This window comes from Hyperolius riggenbachi, chromosome 5 (assembly GCF_040937935.1).
Source record: "Hyperolius riggenbachi isolate aHypRig1 chromosome 5, aHypRig1.pri, whole genome shotgun sequence".
Taxonomy (NCBI): Eukaryota; Metazoa; Chordata; class Amphibia; order Anura; family Hyperoliidae; genus Hyperolius; species Hyperolius riggenbachi.
The window spans coordinates 5,458,802-5,477,705 of NC_090650.1; the positions used below are offsets into that span (position 1 = coordinate 5,458,802).

At 51.6% G+C, this 18,904-nt stretch overlaps 1 protein-coding gene across 1 annotated transcript in view; it reads right to left on the reverse strand.

Annotated features, from left to right (window-relative positions):
- Positions 1-212: 212 nt before the first annotated feature.
- The window catches only part of PDK4 (pyruvate dehydrogenase kinase 4), a 57,018-nt gene continuing 38,326 nt past the window's right edge, over positions 213-18,904 (reverse strand). The window contains exons 6-12 of the mRNA XM_068235050.1: positions 16,045-16,134; positions 14,816-14,893; positions 13,934-14,010; positions 8,826-8,924; positions 7,722-7,829; positions 5,137-5,250; positions 213-990 (exon numbers count right to left, since the gene is read on the reverse strand). Coding sequence (XP_068091151.1) covers positions 862-990; positions 5,137-5,250; positions 7,722-7,829; positions 8,826-8,924; positions 13,934-14,010; positions 14,816-14,893; positions 16,045-16,134 — 695 coding nt within the window. The 3' untranslated portion in view covers positions 213-861. The remainder of the gene's footprint in view (positions 991-5,136; positions 5,251-7,721; positions 7,830-8,825; positions 8,925-13,933; positions 14,011-14,815; positions 14,894-16,044; positions 16,135-18,904) is intronic.

Sequence of the window (18,904 nt, forward strand, 5' to 3'; positions counted from 1 at the left end):
CCAATAGTGCAACGTTTTTATAATAAATACAAGCTCTTTCATTCCCCTTTCAGCAATTCTGACTATGACCCGATATGACCCAGGTCCTACCCAATGAGGGACTTTCTAATAAAGGCAGTCTGGGTTGGCTGACCACACACACACACGGCTCTTCACCCGCTATCAGGCCATCGTTAGCAGCAATGCCACTGAGAGGATATACAGTACATGTATCTATATATCTGCCTTTTTATTGCAAGGATTGGATTGTTATAAATTTGTGTATTATTGCCTCAGCTGTGACAGGACATAGGACTCCGCCTCTGAAACACTTCTTACATTCTATAGACCATTATAGAGTTATCCGAACCAGAAGACCTTCACAACATGGCTTCCCAAGTTACATACGGTCAATTCAGCAATCGACAACTACATTCCCAATGTTTGGGAGAGCTACGTATACAATTAACGGTATCTGAACAGATACGATCTGGAAGGGGGAACGAACAGGAGTCCTACAGGGTGGGCATCTTCTTCCATCCTAATCAGCGTGTGCAGAACGCGGATCCCGCCGATATCGCAGTACATGCGGTACACTGGCGGGCGTCGATCCCTCAATGTTCTCACGTTTTCCTCCTCGGGGAACCAGCACATCGTGTTTACGGACGATGACGCACCAGTGATGGATCTCATTGAAGATTGGAATAACTTTATATACAACTACTAGATTAAGAGTTTGTGTCTCTGCGACTCTCGTATTGCATCCCGGCCAGCCCCAGCACAGTACAGTACAGGTCGCCCTGCCTCCAGCGACACGCCCAGGAAGTGGTCCTCTGCTCACATCAGTGCTTGTTCCCGCTCTGTGGAAGCTCCGCCCTCCTCCTACCTCGCCAGGTTCTTGGGCTCGCTGCTCGGGATGCACCAATCGTCGGCCTCCATGGAGAACTTGTAGTGCTTCCAGGCGGACTTGTTAAAGACCGGCAACCGCTCAATCGACTCAGAGGACAGCGCCTGCGACAAGAGAAAGCAGAGAAGATAAAGAGGCCCTGTAGTGACATATAGCGGAATGCAGTAAAGAGGCCCTGTAGTGACATATAGCAGAATGCAGTAAAGAGGCCCTGTAGTGACATATAGCAGAATGCAGTAAAGAGGCCCTGTAGTGACATATAGCAGAATGCAGTAAAGAGGCCCTGTAGTGACATATAGGAGAATGCAGTAAAGAGGCCCTGTAGTGACATATAGCAGAAAGCAGTAAAGAGGCCCTGTAGTGACATATAGCAGAATGCAGTAAAGAGGCCCTGTAGTGACATATAGGAGAATGCAGTAAAGAGGCCCTGTAGTGACATATAGCAGAAAGCAGTAAAGAGGCCCTGTAGTGACATATAGCAGAATGCAGTAAAGAGGCCCTGTAGTGACATATAGCAGAATGCAGTAAAGAGGCCCTGTAGTGACATATAGCAGAATGCAGTAAAGAGGCCCTGTAGTGACATATAGGAGAATGCAGTAAAGAGGCCCTGTAGTGACATATAGCAAAAAGCAGTAAAGAGGCCCTGTAGTGACATATAGCAGAAAGCAGTAAAGAGGCCCTGCAGTGACATATACTAGAATGCAGTAAAGAGAATGCAGTAAAGAGGCCCTGTAGCGACATATTGTAGAATGCAGTACATTTTTCAGCATATCCAATTTTACAGTAATTTTCATGGTTTCAGCATCATAAAACACCTCTTATAGCTGTATATAGGTATGTAGCACCGCAATCCCAGTGATTCTTAGCCTAGGCTGTTTAGCTATGCAGAAGTCTCCTCACAGAACATTCTGAGAGACCAGGTATATTTTGTACAGGCTTTGGAATGCTTATCAACAATTATTCCTGCAGAGCTGCACCACTATAAGTGTCAGAATGTAAATCAGGGAGAGGAAAGATTTTACAATTGGCAAACATTGACTAAATCATTTATACAGGAATATTTAAAAAAAAAATAATCAGCAATTGTATTCATTATGTTATTTTCACTGCAGGTCGCCTTCAAAGTAAACCAGAGTGGAGTAAAGTGCAAGAATCCATACTTACCCGCAGCTTCCTCCAGCCGCATAAGCTTGTCCGAGTCCCTCACCGTCCTCCTGCTGTCTGCCGATCAGCCGCAATCAGCCCCGGTAATACTGCGCATGTGTGGACTTACTGTACATGCGCAGAAGATCGCGACTGAGCTGTTACCGGGGCTGATTTCAGCTGATCGGCAGACCGCAGGACGATGGCTAGGGACTCAGACAAGCTTATGGGGCTGGAGGAAGCAGTGGGTGGGGGATTCTTGCACTTTACTCCGCTCTGGTTTACTTTAAATATAAACAAAGTATTTGATTTAACAAAAATGAAGAGTGATCCTTTTTCTCTTTCAGGACACTCTGTACAGGAATTGCTTTTTTAGAATTACTTCCTTTTACTGCAATTCCTGGGAAGAAATATAGACTAGATAACAGTCCTGAAATAGACTGACTGTAAATCAGTTTGTTTTGCTTTATCAGAAATGACAGCGGGGACAGGAAGCAGCGATACGCCCGCTATCTCCATGGGAGAGTGCCAGGGGGCGCACAGCGGGGACAGGAAGCAGCGATACACCCGCTATCTCCATGGGAGAGTGCCAGGGGGCGCACAGCGGGGACAGGAAGCAGTGTTACGCCCGCCATCTCCATGGGAGAGTGCCAGGGGGCGCACAGCGGGGAGAGGAATCAGCGATATGTCCGCTATCTCCATGGGAGAGTGCCAGGGGGCGCACAGCGGGGACAGGAAGCAGCGATATGCCCGCTATCTCCATGGGAGAGTGCCAGGGGGCGCACAGCGGGGACAGGAAGCAGCGATACGCCCGCTATCTCCATGGGAGAGTGCCAGGGGGCGCACAGCGGGGACAGGAAGCAGCGATACGCCCGCTATCTCCATGGGAGGGTGCCAGGGGGCGCACAGCGGGGACAGGAAGCAGCGATATGCCCGCTATCTCCATGGGAGAGTGCCAGGGGGCGCACAGCGGGGACAGGAAGCAGCGATATGCCCGCTATCTCCATGGGAGGGTGCCAGGGGCCGCCAATCGCATCACAACTTCCCCTTTCCCATGTAAACTTGTTAGATGGGTAATTTTGGCATGCAGATCCTTCTTCTCACGCCCCCTGCTGGTTTGACTGGGAAGTTTTTAAGCAAGAGATGCAACTGGAATTCACATACGTGCGCAGGGGATGCAGAGACTTAAAGGGCAACTATAGCAAGAGATATGTTGAGGCTGCCGTATTTATTTCCTGTTAAATAATACCATTTGCCTGGCAGCCCTGCTGATCTATTTGGCTGCAGTAGTGTCTGAATCACACCAGAAACAAGCATGCAGCTAGTCTTGTAAGATCTGACAATAATATCAGAAACACCTGATCTGCTGCATGCTTGTTCAGGGGCTATGGCTAATAGTATGAGAGGCAGAGGATCAGCAGGACAGCCAGGCAACTGGTATTGCTTAACCTCCCTGCCGGTTATCCCGAGCTCAGCTCGGGGTAACCTGCCGCGGAGGATTCCTCAGGCCCTGCTGGGCCGATTTGCATAATTTTTTTTTTGTTACACGCAGCTAGCACTTTGCTAGCTGCGTGTAACTTACGATCACCACCGCTCCGCGCTGATTCGCCGCAACCCACCGCTTCAGAGGGTCCCCCCCCCCGTGCGCTGCCTGGCCAATCAGTGCCAGGCAGCGTCGAGGGGTGGTTCGGGACTCCCTCTGACGTCACGGCGTCGGTGACGTCATCGCGCCCGTCGCCATGGCGACGGGGGAAGCCCTCCTGGAAATCCCATTCAGAACGGGATTTCCGGATGGGTAAATGCGCCGGCGGCGATCGCCGCATTCGGGGGGACGCCGCAGGGAGGGGGGAAGCATGTAGCTAGCGCTAGGCTAGCTACATGCTAAAAAAAAAAAAAAATGCCAAAAAACACCCTCCCTGCCGTGCGCAGCAATTTTTTATAACGGCAGGGAGGTTAAAAGGAAAGAAATATGGCAGCCTCCATATCCCTCTCCCTACAGCTGTCCTTTAAAGGAAATTTGAAATGAAAACTTTAGTGGCTAGTTTCTTACCTGAGGATTCTTCCCCTGCGCTTGCTGAGTGAGTAAAATTGCTACTGCACATGTGCAGGACACAGTTACCCAGCTTACATATATGGAGGCTGCCATATTTTTCTTTTAAAAAATGCACATTGCCTGGCAGCCCTGCTAGTCCTCTGCCTCTAATACTTTTAGCCAGGGCCCCTGAACAAGCATGCAGCAGATCAGGTGACTTAAAGAGACTCAGAGATGAGTAAAGGGTTTTTTTTTTACACTTAGCCGGGGTTTCCTCCAGCCCCATAAGCATGGCTGCGTCCCTCGCCGGCCTCACACGGTCCTCCGTTCAGCCGCAATCAACCGGTACGCGGCTCAGTCTGACTGAGTGACGTCAGCCGGGGTCTTCTGCGTTTGTGCTGACGTCTCAGAGCCGAATACCGGAGAAGATTGCTGCTTAACGGAGGTGCGCGGGACAGCGAGGGACGCATCCGTAATTATAGGTTGGAGGAAGCCCCGGGTGAGTAAAATAAACGGACCATTTACTCATCTCTGGGTCTCTTTAAATAATTATGACAGCCTCCATATTCCTCTCACTTCAGCTGTCCTTTAAAGGGAACCTGAAGCGAGAGGTATATGGAGGCTGCCATATTTATTTCGTTTTAAATAATACCAGTTGCCTGGCTGTCCTGCTGATCCTCTGCCTTTTTTAGCTATAGCCCCTGAACAAGCATGCAGATCAGGTGACTGAAATGTGACTGGATTAGCTGCATGCTTGTTTCAGGTGTGTGATTCAGACACTACTGCAGCCAGAGAGATCAGCAGGAAAGCCAGGCAACTGGTATTGTTTAACAGGAAATAAATATGGCAGCCTCCATGTCCCTCACTTCAGATGTCAATACTTTGAGTAAAGCAAGAAAGGTGTGAGCTTCCCTACTGGACAGTCAAACCAGCCGGTGGAAGTATATGAAAATAAATCATTTTTTTCCACTTTTAGTATTAAACATAATCAATAAATATATAAAAAATGCCAATCACTTGAAGGGGATGATTTGCGAGGTGGAGGAACGCAGTAATGACCATTGAAGCGGATTACCTTTAAGTAAATTACGGCATCGGTTCCGTAGCCTTCCATGGAATACAGCATGAGATCTCCCTGGAAATATTTGGCATAAAGTCGAGAGATGGGCAAACCGTATCCGAACCCGGCCTGGAAGATCGAGAAAGGAAGGGATGCGTTATAACAGCCGCCCACATCCTACAGCAAAAAAACCCTCAGAAATATCCGCAACACAATACAGCATTTTCCTTGTGTCACAATGGTGAGTGCCAGACACATCACAGAGGCATGCGCAGAGACACAGAGGCACCCCACGGAGACACAGCACAGCCGCACGCCACAGAGGTATGCGCAGAGACACACCACAGAGGCATGCGCAGAGACACAGAGGCATGCGCAGAGACACGGCACAGCAGCACGCCACAGAGGTATGCACAGAGACACATCACAGAGGCATGCGCAGAGACACAGAGGCACCCCACGGAGACACAGCACAGCAGCACGCCACAGAGGTATGCACAGACACATCACAGAGGCATGCGCAGAGACACAGAGGCACCCCACGGAGACACAGCACAGCAGCACGCCACAGAGGCATGCGCAGAGACACAGAGGCACGGCACAGCAGCACGCCACAGAGGAATGCGCAGAGACACATCACAGAGGCATGCGCAGAGACACAGAGGCACGCCACAGAGACACGGCACAGCCGCACGCCACAGAGGCATGCGCAGAGACACAGAGGCACGGCACAGCAGCACGCCACAGAGGTATGCGCAGACACACCACAGAGGCATGGCACAGAGGTATGCGTAGAGACACAGGAACGCCACAGAGGCACACCACAGAGGTATGCACAGAGACACAGAGGCACCCCACGGAGACACGGCACAGCCGCACGCCACAGAGGCATGCGCAGAGACACATCACAGAGGCATGCGCAGAGACACAGAGGCACCCCACGGAGACACAGCACAGCAGCACGCCACAGAGGTATGCGCAGACACACCACAGAGGCATGGCACAGAGGTATGCGTAGAGACACAGGAACGCCACAGAGGCACACCACAGAGATATGCACAGAGACACAGAGGCACACCACAGAGGTATGCACAGAGACACACCACAGAGATACATCACAGAGGCACACCACAGCGGCATGCCATGGAGGCATGGCACAGAGGCGTGCGCAGAAACAGAGGCATGGCACGGATACACATCACAGAGGTATGCGCATAGACACACAGAGGCATGCCACAGAAACATGACACAGAGGCATGTGCAAAGACACAACATAGAGACATGACACAGAGGCACAGAGGTATGCGCAGAGACACGGCACAGAGGCACATCACGGAGACACGACACGGAGGCACAGAGGTATGCGCAGAGACATGAAGGCACATCACGGAGGCACAGAGGTATGCGCAGAGACACGGCACATCACGGCGACACGACACGGAGGCACAGAGGTATGCGCAGAGATACGGCACATTACGGAGACACGACACGGAGGCACAGAGGTATGCGCAGAGACACGGCACATCACGGAGACACGACACGGAGGCACAGAGGTATGCGCAGAGACACGGCACATCACGGAGACACGACACGGAGGCACAGAGGTATGCGCAGAGACACGGCACATCACGGAGACACAACACGGAGGCACAGAGGTATGCGCAGAGACACATCACGGAGGCACGACACGGTGGTGATAACTTCAATGGGGACAAAGACAGCAGAAAATACTAAGAAGGGTTAAAGTTTGGATTCTATCCATAATTGATAGTTCACCATCAGCTTTTGTCACACACACAGAGAGGGGTGGATATTCTCTACATAAAGGGAGGAATGTTCTATGCTTCCCTCACATTTCCTGACACTATGGCAACACAGCAGGGAGGGAGGGGTGTGGCCAAGCTGCCACTCCAGCATCGTCACATGACCCACTTTACAGCCCCAGGTGCTCCGACCTCCTAACATACTATGGCATCAAAGCATGGCATTCTGGGAGGGGTGTGGACAAGCTGACACTCCTGCATGCTCACATGACCCACGGTACAGGATCAGGTGCTCCGCCCTCCTGACATACTATGGCATCACAGCACTGCATTCTGGGAGGGGTGTGGCCGAGCTGCCACTCCTCCTTCCTATTCTGATCTCTGGTCTGGGTGGGGTTAGACTCCATTTCACATGATTATAACATATCCAAATTCTGCGGGTAAAGCAAGTATAATTTCCACTGGAGTCATTCTATTACTATGCTGGAGTTATATGAGTGATTACAGCCAGACAAGAGCCATTCCTGACAGAAGAGAGAATTCATGTCTCCTCTGGCATGGTGTCCTCACCGTCATCTCCGGCCACCATGCCAACCAAACAGCTCATGTTTCTTAAATATTCCCGGCATACAAGGGACGATTCATTAGTGCTGGAAGAGTTTCCGGGTCTGTGGGCAGGAGCTGGACTGCGAGGAAGCGTCCGTGGTCAGCTACACACCGTCACAGACTCGTCTATCACCCAATCCAGACACGAGACATTCATCCATCTCTCAGCCTCATCTATCCCCCAACACAAACACGTCATCCGCAGGAGGCGGCCAATCCTCTGGGACTCACCAGCGGGGCATTGCGGGAATTCTCCGAGGGCCGAGGGGCTGTGGAATACATATAGCTGAACAGCCGCTCGATCTTCCTTAGTGGGACGCCTCCCCCGTTGTCAGATATCTGGAAGAGAAGTGAGATGTCAGCAGACGTCACGCGAGCTTCCACCACTAACAAAGCCGACAACTCTGAACTGCACAACAAATGCCTGCTACACACCATGCAATTTCCCGTCAGATAGACAGGTCGAAAGGATTATTTCCAACAGGTCCGATCTGTCTGGTCGACGGAAATTGCATGGTGTGTACCAGGAATAAAATATAAAAAAATACCGTTAGATGGCAATGACCGCGTATAAATGTTTAAGCACAAAATCTATTGGCAATCTGTGGAACCGCTGCCCCCCAGGTCCCCCTAGTGGCAATAGCCTCAGGAGGAGGTATAACTATGGTCAGGTGAGCTTGCCCGGGAAACACACATTCTACATGGGGGGGGGGGGGGGGGGGACGGTCAGGGGACTTCTGGTCATTTGGAAATTGAACGCAGCTATCATCTCACATGCGAATGAGCCCCTCCGAGCGAGAGCTCTCCAGCATGCAAGATCAATAGTTTTGATCAATTTTGGATGGAGAACGATTACAATTATGATCAGGCAGCCTCGATCTCTGCAAGATCTGATCATTATGATGAAATCTGCCAGATATCGATGCTGAAAATTGAGTAATGTATGGGCACCTTAACATTATGCTTTGCTTTTATCTAAGGCCTTATTCTGATAACATTATTCAAAGTATATTCAGCCTCCTACCTAAGTAATATCCACCTGTTCAATGTAGCTACTCTCCTTTCCTGGCAGATCTAAAAGGGGCAGAGACTGGGCAGGGCCTGAAACCTCCAATCATATGACTTTACCACCATGTATCACAGTTGGCAGTGTCGGCATATTCACATGATCAAATGCATGCTTGGATCTTTTTTAGTTTGAATCACCATAAAAAGGGCGAATAAAAATAAGATAAAAATTAAGGATCTCTCCAAAAATCAGTTTTGGGTTTAGGTTCACGTCTTGTGACCTCTAGTCTGTTTGTCTCCCGGATTCCCCTTCCTCCAGCCGCTCACCTGAATGGTCAGATCCTCCTTCCCCAGCACGACATTGACTTTCACAGGTGGAAGAGTCGGGCTGTCTTCGTGGTTCTCTACCGTGGCTCGCATAGCATTCTGCAGGAAGAGGAAACATCCCGTACATTAAAAAAAGAAGGCACAGCTAATTCTAAGTACTGTAAATCAGCACTCTGATAAACGCAACTTAAAAGTAGTTTGCACTTTACTCACATTACTTTTTCATGTAGGTTTACAGTACCTCATTTACGCATAGCATACATATTTTGAAGGTGATATGTAAACATCTTCACACAGAGGTAAAGTTACGGGCTGGTTCAGATGGGCAGTAATCGCAGCGTTTGACGGGCCACAAAAGAGCCGTTTGTAAGGAATCAGCTGCTGTTCCATTCAAATGAATGGAGACTTTTTTAAACAATGGTTTTGGCTTTTCGAGTCTTTCGCAAAATGTAGCAGTAGTTTGAGGCTACATATAGCATCGCCGCTGGCTGCGTTCCACGCTTTACGTGTCCCCCTAGGGGTTCAAAACAAGACGCGCTGACAAAAACGCCAGTAACCGATGCTGAACGCCTTTCTGCACGTAGCATTAGCGTTTAGCATCAATGAACGTTAACAGTTTAATAGGGAGGCTGGGATGAGATTTGATAGACAGAAGAGCTATAAAATACACTTTATTTATCTTGATACACGCAGCAGTTCTCACTTCCTGTACAAGGACAGGCAGATCTCAGCAAGGAAGGGGCTCGGATTATTTGGGTCACACAGAGTCCTCAGGTCATTGAGACTACTGTAAATAATAATAATGCAGATTCTATTCACTTGAAATGCAAAAGACAGATACAGTAATATTCACACGTTACTGCTGAGCTATGTAGTGCACCATGAGTTTTGCCTTGGCTAAATGAGAAGGTGTCCCTATAAACACCTCACCAGTCAGAAAGGCAAGGCGCTATATTTAGCTGGTGTCGGCCAATCAGAAGCCGGGACGTGGGCATTGTGGTGGCGTTACGAGCGACATGTGATATGGGGTGATCACTGCGAACATGCCAGACAGAGGCCAGACAGAGGACAGCCAGCGGGAGAGTGCCAGCCACAGCCCAGAGATCCCCCATTACTAGCTGCTGTGCCCGGCCTCCCATCCCCCCAGCAGCAGCCGGCTCCTGAATGCCCAGGTGGGAGCAGAGCTGTGCTGCTAAAGACTCACAGAGGGGAATCCGCAACCTACTACAACGGCTGCAGCATCACCTCAAATCTTTAGACAGGCATCACCTCACATACAGGCAGGGAGCCACAATCTGCTTTGCCTAAACACACAAAGGCCAGCGCTGCACAGGTCTCTCGTCATCACACACTGTACACGCCCCCTGCAGGGTCAGCGCTTGCACCAATCACACACTACACGCCCCCTGCAGGGTCAGCGCCCACGTCAACCACACACTGTACACGCCCCCTGCAGGGTCAGCGCCCATCACACACTGTAGACACCCCCAACAGGGTCAGCGCCAACCACACACTGTATACACACACACACACAAAGGCCAGCGCTGCACAGGTCTCTCGTCATCACACACTGTACGCGCCCCCCGCAGGGTCAGCGCCAATCACACACTGTACACGCCCCCCGCAGGGTCAGCGCCAATCACACACTGTACACGCCCCCTGCAGGGTCAGCGTCAATCACACACTGTACACGCCCCCTGCAGGGTCAGCGCCCGTGCCAATCACACACTGTACACGCCCCCTGCAGGGTCAGCGCCAATCACACACTGTACGCGCACCCCGCAGGGTCAGCGCCAATCACACACTGTACACGCCCCCCGCAGGGTCAGCGCCAATCACACACTGTACACACCCCCGCAAGGTCAGCGCCCGCGCCAATCACACTGTAGACGCCACCCGCAGGGTCAGCGCCCGCGCCAATCACACTGTAGACGCCACCCGCAGGGTCAGCGCCCGCGCCAATCACACTGTAGACGCCACCCGCAGGGTCAGCGCCCATCACACTGTAGACGCCACCCGCAGGGTCAGCGCCCGCGCCAATCACACTGTAGACGCCACCCGCAGGGTCAGCGCCCGCGCCAATCACACACTGTAGACGCCACCCGCAGGGTCAGCGCCCGCGCCAATCACACACTGTACACGCCACCACAAGGTCAGCGCCCGCGCCAATCACACACTGTAGACGCCACCCGCAGGGTCAGCGCCCGCGCCAATCACACACTGTACACACACACACAAAGAGCAGCGCTGCAGAGGTCTCTCGTCATCTAATCTTTCAGTGAGCGATTGCTTTTTGCTTTCCAAAATAAACACTAAAGCACACCTAAAGGGGAGAGATATGGAGGCTGCCATATTTATTTCCCATTAAACAATGCAGATTGCCTGGCTGTCCTGCTGATCCCCTGCCTCCAATACATTTAGCCACAGCCCCTGAACAAGCATGCAGCAGATCAGGTGACTGCAGTGTGACTGGATTAGCTGCATGCTTGTTTCAGGTGTGATTCAGACACTACAGCAGCCAAATAGATCAGCAGGGGCTGCCAGGCAACTGGTATTAACAGGAAATAAATATGGCAGCTTCCATATCCCTCTCGCTTCAGGTTCAAATTGTGGAACACAGATTTCCATAAGCTCCCACCTTGCTGGGAGTGATAAAGTGTCTGGAGCAAGAGCCTTTGCTGGAAACACTATGGAATGGCTGCGTTTTATAGGCAAATGAAAAATAGGCGTGATGCAATATATTTGCCATTAGTTCTCATAAACAATAGAGATTAAATGGATCCTGTTTTTCCCAACATACAATTGGAATTCATTTGAATGAAAACTAGCAATATTCATGCCATTTAGTTTTGTAATTAAAGGAGTAAAAAAAATAAAAAAAAACCTGACAGAGGGAAAAGGGCAGCACCTATAAACACCTCTTGTAGAGACATTTTACCATCTCACGGTGAATAGCAGTTGCCATTATAAATTGAGTCTTATTACGAACAGCTCCACTCTCAGAGGTTATATCTAAATGATGCTGTTTAATACTTTATACATGCTATATATTTCGGAGGGTTTATATATGAGACTAATGTAAATATTACTGTGACTCAAAACATATTTTCAAAATTTGACTCCACCCTAATGGGCGTTATCCATGATGTGTGAGCAATAAAAGTCGCACTGACGTCTCTTTTCTATTGACACTTTTTCCTTCTCAGTCTTTTGCAATGTTTTCCCGTGACTTTGCTGGGACATGACACATTTCCGCTTAAAGGTCTGACCACCTGCGGGGGGCTCTATGGCTGAATAAGATGTGCAGTAACTAAACAAGTATAGATAACGCGTTTGCCAGGTGTGTACACGCCCCCTGCAGGGTCCGCGCTAATCACACACTGTACACGCCCCCCCCCGCAGGGTCAGCGCCCACGCCAATCACACACTGTACACGACAGCCTGCTGAGAGACAAGCGGACATGCACGGAAGAGAACACAGTGCCCCCCGCAGGGTCCGCGCCAATCACACACTGTACACGCCCCCCCCCCGCAGGGTCAGGGCCCGCGCCAATCACACACTGTACACGCCCCCCCGCAGGGTCAGCGCCCACGCCAATCACACACTGTACACACCTCATGCTGGGTCAGTGCCCACGCCAATCACACACTGTACACGCCCTCCGCAGGGTCAGTGCCCGCGCCACTCAAACACTGTACACGACAGCCTGCGGAGAGACAAGCGGACATGCACAGTGCCCCCCGCAGGGTCTGCGCCAATCACACACTGTACACGCCCCCTGCTGGGTCAGCGCCCACGCCAATCACACATTGTACACACCCCCTGCTGGGTCAGCGCCTATCACACACTGTACACGCCCCCTGCTGGGTCAGCGCCCATCACACACTGTACACGCCTCCTGCTGGGTAAGCGCCCGCGCCAATCACACTGTACACGCCTCCTGCTGGGTAAGTGCCCGCGCCAATCACACTGTACACGCCCCCCCGCAGGGTCAGTGCCCGCGCCAATCACACACTGCACACGACAGCCTGCGGAGAGACAATCGGACATGCACGAAACAGAACACAGTGCCCCCCGCAGGGTCCGCGCCAATCACACACTGTACACGCCCCCTGCTGGGTCAGCGCCCACGCCAATCACACACTGTACACACCCCCTGCTGGGTCAGTGCCCACGCCAATCACACACTGTACACGCCCCCCGCAGGGTCAGTGCCCGCGCCAATCACACACTGTACACGACAGCCTGCGGAGAGACAATCGGACATGCACGAAACAGAACACAGTGCCCCCCGCAGGGTCCGCGCCAATCACACACTGTACACGCCCCCTGCTGGGTCAGCGCCCACGCCAATCACACACTGTACACACCCCCTGCTGGGTCAGTGCCCACGCCAATCACACACTGTACACGCCCCCCGCAGGGTCAGTGCCCACGCCAATCACACACTGTACACGCCCCCCGCAGGGTCAGTGCCCGCGCCAATCACACACTGTACACGACAGCCTGCGGAGAGACAATCGGACATGCACGAAACAGAACACAGTGTCCCAGGTGACCTTCTGCATTATGGGAACAGCAGTCTGTCGCAGGATCAATGAAGCCTCCAGAACCATTGTTCTACATTAACCACTTCCTGCAAAATGGACATTTATAAAAAAAAAAAAAAAATCCTTTCTCTGCAAACTCCACCCAATGAAATAATAATTCCAACATTTGTATAGCGCTTTTCTCCTTTCAGACTCAAAGTGCTTGAGAGCTGCAGCCACTAGGGGCGCTCAAGAGGCCACACTGTAGTGTTGGGGAGGCTGTCCCAAGGACTCCTTACTCCGGCCTGAAAAGAGCCTGCCCTTTCTTTCTCAGTAAGTTGCTCCCATTAGCTACTAGACCAGGCTTATCCTGCCACCAATATCACATGACTGGAGTTGATGACAGCTGACTGGTGGGAGGGGTTCAGCTTGGCAGTAAGGGGCGGGTACAATACAGGACTCAGCTCAGTTTCTGTTGTGCTGACGGCAGGCAGAGCCATCAGCGGGTTGACAGCTGCTGCGCTATGCTGGTTCAGTATAAATACATAGAGCTAAATGTCCCATCATTCTATGCATACCTTGAAGAGCTCGAACAGCATGTGGTAGAGATGGGAGGGAACGTACACGATGTTTATCCCTTGTCCCGGGGCTTTGGCTGTGGAGAGAAAAGGAGAAATTTGTCAAACTTATTCTGAGGATTTCCTTGCTTGCTGGTGGCTTAAAGGAAACATCCAAGATGAAGAAAAGAAAAAAAAATCCACTTACCTGGGGCTTCCTCCAGCCCGTGGCAGCCGTCCTGTGTCCTCGCCGCAGCTCCCGGTCTCCTCCGTTGCAGAACCCATCCTCGCCAGGTCGGGTTCCTGGTCAGCGTCTTCTGCGTTCCACGGCGCGGGTCACGTGGTCCGGCCGACGTCATCAGGACTGTACTGCTCAGGTGGAGAACTACTGCGCAGTACAGTCCTGATGACGTGGGCGACATCACGTGACCCACGCCATGGAACGCCGAAGACGCCGACCCGGAATCCGACCTGGCGAGGTTGGGTTCTGCAACGGAGGAGACCGGGAACCTCCGGAGCTGCGGCGAGGACACAGGACGGCTGCCAGGGGCTGGAGGAAGCCCCAGGTAAGTGGATTTTTTTTTTTTTAAAGCTTGGACACTCACTTTAAAAAGTCATTATAGTGATAAGATGTGAAATATCACCCAGGAGAAAAAGTATATCACTGGGTGGGACAGCAGAACGAGGACAGAGACAGGACCAGCAAGCCTCTATGGGATCCAAAGCCAGGTGTTTAATTCTCATTTCAGGGTCACTTCAACATCTCAATATGAAGTGATGAAGAAATGCCAGCATTATATAAAGGCCAGTAATATATATATGAAAAGCCAGCGCTATATACGTCAGCACTACATAAAGACCAGTATTACAGCAACATGCGGACATGAAGAGCGTCTCACTCACCATTTGACTGTTTGATCTGCATCTCTGGAGAGGAGAGGTAATACTGGTCACACAGCATCTTAGCGCTTTCGAAAGCATCTAAAAAATATAAACAGGTCAGTTACTGGAGAGCTGCTGTAGCCTGAATCTACTAAAGAAAGCGGCAGGATTCAACATCATCCTGCAACTGGCATACAACCATCAGGGTTCAACATCATCCTGCAACCAGTGCAAAACCGCCAGGATTCAATATCATCCTGCAACTGGCATACAACTGTCAGGATTCAATATCATCCTGCAACCAGTGCAAAACCGCCAGGATTCAATATCATCCTGCAACTGGCATACAACCGTCAGGATTCAATATCATCCTGCAACCAGTGCAAAACCGCCAGGATTCAATATCATCCTGCAACTGCCATACAACCATAAAGATTCAATATCATTCACCAACCGGCATCAATATCATCCTGCAACCGGCAGGATTCAATATCATCCTGCAACTGCCATACAACCATAAAGATTCAATATCATCCTGCAACTGCCATACAACCATAAGGATTCAATATCATCCTGCAACTGCCATACAACCATAAGGATTCAATATCATCCTGCAACTGCCATACAACCATAAGGATTCAATATCATCCTGCAACTGCCATTCAACCATAAGGATTCAATATCATCCTGCAACTGCCATACAACCATAAGGATTCAATATCACCCTGCGACTGCCATACAACCATAAGGATTCAATATCATCCTGCAACCGGCATACAACCGTCAGGATTCAACATCATCCTGCAACTGGCATACAACCATCAGGATTCAACATCATCCTGCAACTGGCATACAACCATCTGGATTCAACATCATCCTGCCACCAGCATAAAACTGCCAGGATTCAATATCATCCTGCAACCGTCGTCAATATCATCCTGCAACTGGCATACAACCATAAGGATTCAATATCATCCTGCAACCGGCATACAACCGTCAGGATTCAATATCATCCTGCAACTGGCATACAACCGTCAGGATTCAATATCATTCACCAACCGGCATAGACAGAAGCTTTTCCACACAAACAGAGAATTTGTTTCCTCCCAGAATATTAATGTAAAACGATTGCCTCCGCTCTCAACACCCGACTTATAACTGGCCAGGGGCCACGAGAGGCTGAGAATTCTGCCTTGCATGAAAATTGCATGCAGCCTGCAATAGAGCCAAGAATGTAACTCTCCACCCACCATGCACCACTTCCACCACGTCGCAGTTGGGGTCGATGCTCCCGATGTGTTTGGGGTGGGCTGGGTTGGTGCCGCCATCGAACAGAAGAGCTGAAATGAAGAAAAAAGCAGGAAAATGATAAATACGTGACAGAATATTCCTGAAAAATGATTTGTGATGTACTGTATGAGTAAAACCATTCAGAAGTCAGGACTGGATAAACGGCTGTCATGTGTGTAACGTCTCGGCCAAAACATTCCTCCGCTGACAACAGGAAGGACTCACCACAGCAACACTGAACACCGTCCAGCGGAAACTATCACCTACAAGATCACTGTCAGCCCGCTGGTATCATATGTGCCAACTGGCTGAAGTAACTTGGCAGCAAGGCTAGCACTCATTCCTTCTGCATGAGCTGATCTTGTACTGCACTGACAAAGAACGCATCAGATACAGATATGGGCCCTCATTCCAGCCACTTTATTGCCTTCGTTTTCTCCTCTGAGATCATTTTTCATCTCCTGTTTAAAATGACTTTTCAGCATTCTGCAATCCAAAAAGTACCAAAAAAATAGGTGAAGAAGGTGAAGTCCTGTCAAAATAATTTCAGGTGTTTTCCTGCTAGCTGGCAGCTGAAAAGGCAGTTTATTGATGAGGTGTGGAAACATCACCTAGGAGATATGAATGCAATACGGGCCATCCCCTCTCCAACTCAGCTGAAGAATACAGGAACCGGGACAGGCGCCGCACACCACCACCTACATGCAGAGACAATAGCAGGCCAAGCACCGCCCCCTACAGGCGAGAGAGGTGACAATAGCAGGCCACACACCGCCCCCTACATGATGACAATAGCAGGCCAAGCACCACCGCCTAAAGGTGAGGGAGGAGACAATAGCAGGCCAAGCACCGCCCCCTACAGGCGAGAGAGGTGACAATAGCAGGCCACACACCGCCCCCTACATGATGACAATAGCAGGCCAAGCACCACCGCCTAAAGGTGAGGGAGGAGACAATAGCAGGCCAAGCACCGCCCCCTACAGGCAAGAGAGGTGACAATAGCAGGCCACACACCGCCCCCTACATGCAGAGACAATAGCAGGCCAAGCACCACCGCCTAAAGGTGAGGGAGGAGACAATAGCAGGCCAACCACCGCCCCCTACAGGCAAGAGAGGTGACAATAGCAGGCCACACACCGCCCCCTACATGCAGAGACAATAGCAGGCCAAGCACCACCGCCTAAAGGTGAGGGAGGAGACAATAGCAGGCCAAGCACCGCCCCCTACAGGCAAGAGAGGTGACAATAGCAGGCCACACACCGCCCCCTACATGCAGAGAAAATAGCAGGCCAAGCACCACCGCCTAAAGGTGAGGGAGGAGACAATAGCAGGCCAAGCACCGCCCCCTACAGGCAAGAGAGGTGACAATAGCAGGCCACACACCGCCCCCTACATGCAGAGACAATAGCAGGCCAAGCACCACCGCCTAAAGGTGAGGGAGGAGACAATAGCAGGCCAAGCACCGCCCCCTACAGGCCAGAGAGGTGACAATAGCAGGCCACACACCGCCCCCTACATGCAGAGACAATAGCAGGCCAAGCACCACCGCCTAAAGGTGAGGGAGGAGACAATAGCAGGCCAAGCACCGCCCCCTACAGGCAAGAGAGGTGACAATAGCAGGCCACACACCGCCCCCTACATGCAGAGACAATAGCAGGCCAAGCACCACCGCCTAAAGGTGAGGGAGGAGACAATAGCAGGCCAAGCACCGCCCCCTACAGGCAAGAGAGGTGACAATAGCAGGCCACACACCGCCCCCTACATGCAGAGACAATAGCAGGCCAAGCACCACCGCCTAAAGGTGAGGGAGGAGACAATAGCAGGCCAAGCACCGCCCCCTACAGGCCAGAGAGGTGACAATAGCAGGCCACACACCGCCCCCTACATGCAGAGACAATAGCAGGCCAAGCACCACCGCCTAAAGGTGAGGGAGGAGACAATAGCAGGCCAAGCACCGCCCCCTACAGGCAAGAGAGGTGACAATAGCAGGCCACACACCGCCCCCTACATGCAGAGACAATAGCAGGCCAAGCACCACCGCCTAAAGGTGAGGGAGGAGACAATAGCAGGCCACACACCGCCCCCTACAGGCAAGAGAGGTGACAATAGCAGGCCACACACCACCCCCTACAGGCGAGGGAGGAGACAATAGCAGGCCACACACCACCCCCTACAGGCGAGGGAGGAGACAATAGCAAGCCACACACCGCCCCCTACAGGCGAGTGAGGAGACAATAGCAAGCCACACACCACCCCTACAGGCGAGGGAGGAGACAATAGCAAGCCACACACCGCCCCCTACAGGCGAGGGAGGAGACAATAGCAAGCCACACACCGCCCCCTACAGGCGAGGGAGGAGACAATAGCAGGCCACACACCGCCCCCTACAGGCGAGTGAGGAGACAATAGCAGGCCACACACCGCCCCCTACAGGCAAGAGAGGTGACAATAGCAGGCCACACACCACCCCTACAGGCGAGGGAGGAGACAATAGCAAGCCACACACCACCCCTACAGGCGAGGGAGGAGACAATAGCAAGCCACACACCGCCCCCTACAGGCGAGGGAGGAGACAATAGCAAGCCACACACCGCCCCCTACAAGCGAGAGAGGAGACAATAGCAGGCCACACACCGCCCCCTACAGGCAAGAGAGGTGACAATAGCAGGCCACACACCACCCCCTACAGGCGAGGGAGGAGACAATAGCAAGCCACACACCGCCCCCTACAGGCGAGGGAGGAGACAATAGCAGGCCACACACCGCCCCCTACAGGCGAGTGAGGAGACAATAGCAAGCCACACACCACCCCTACAGGCG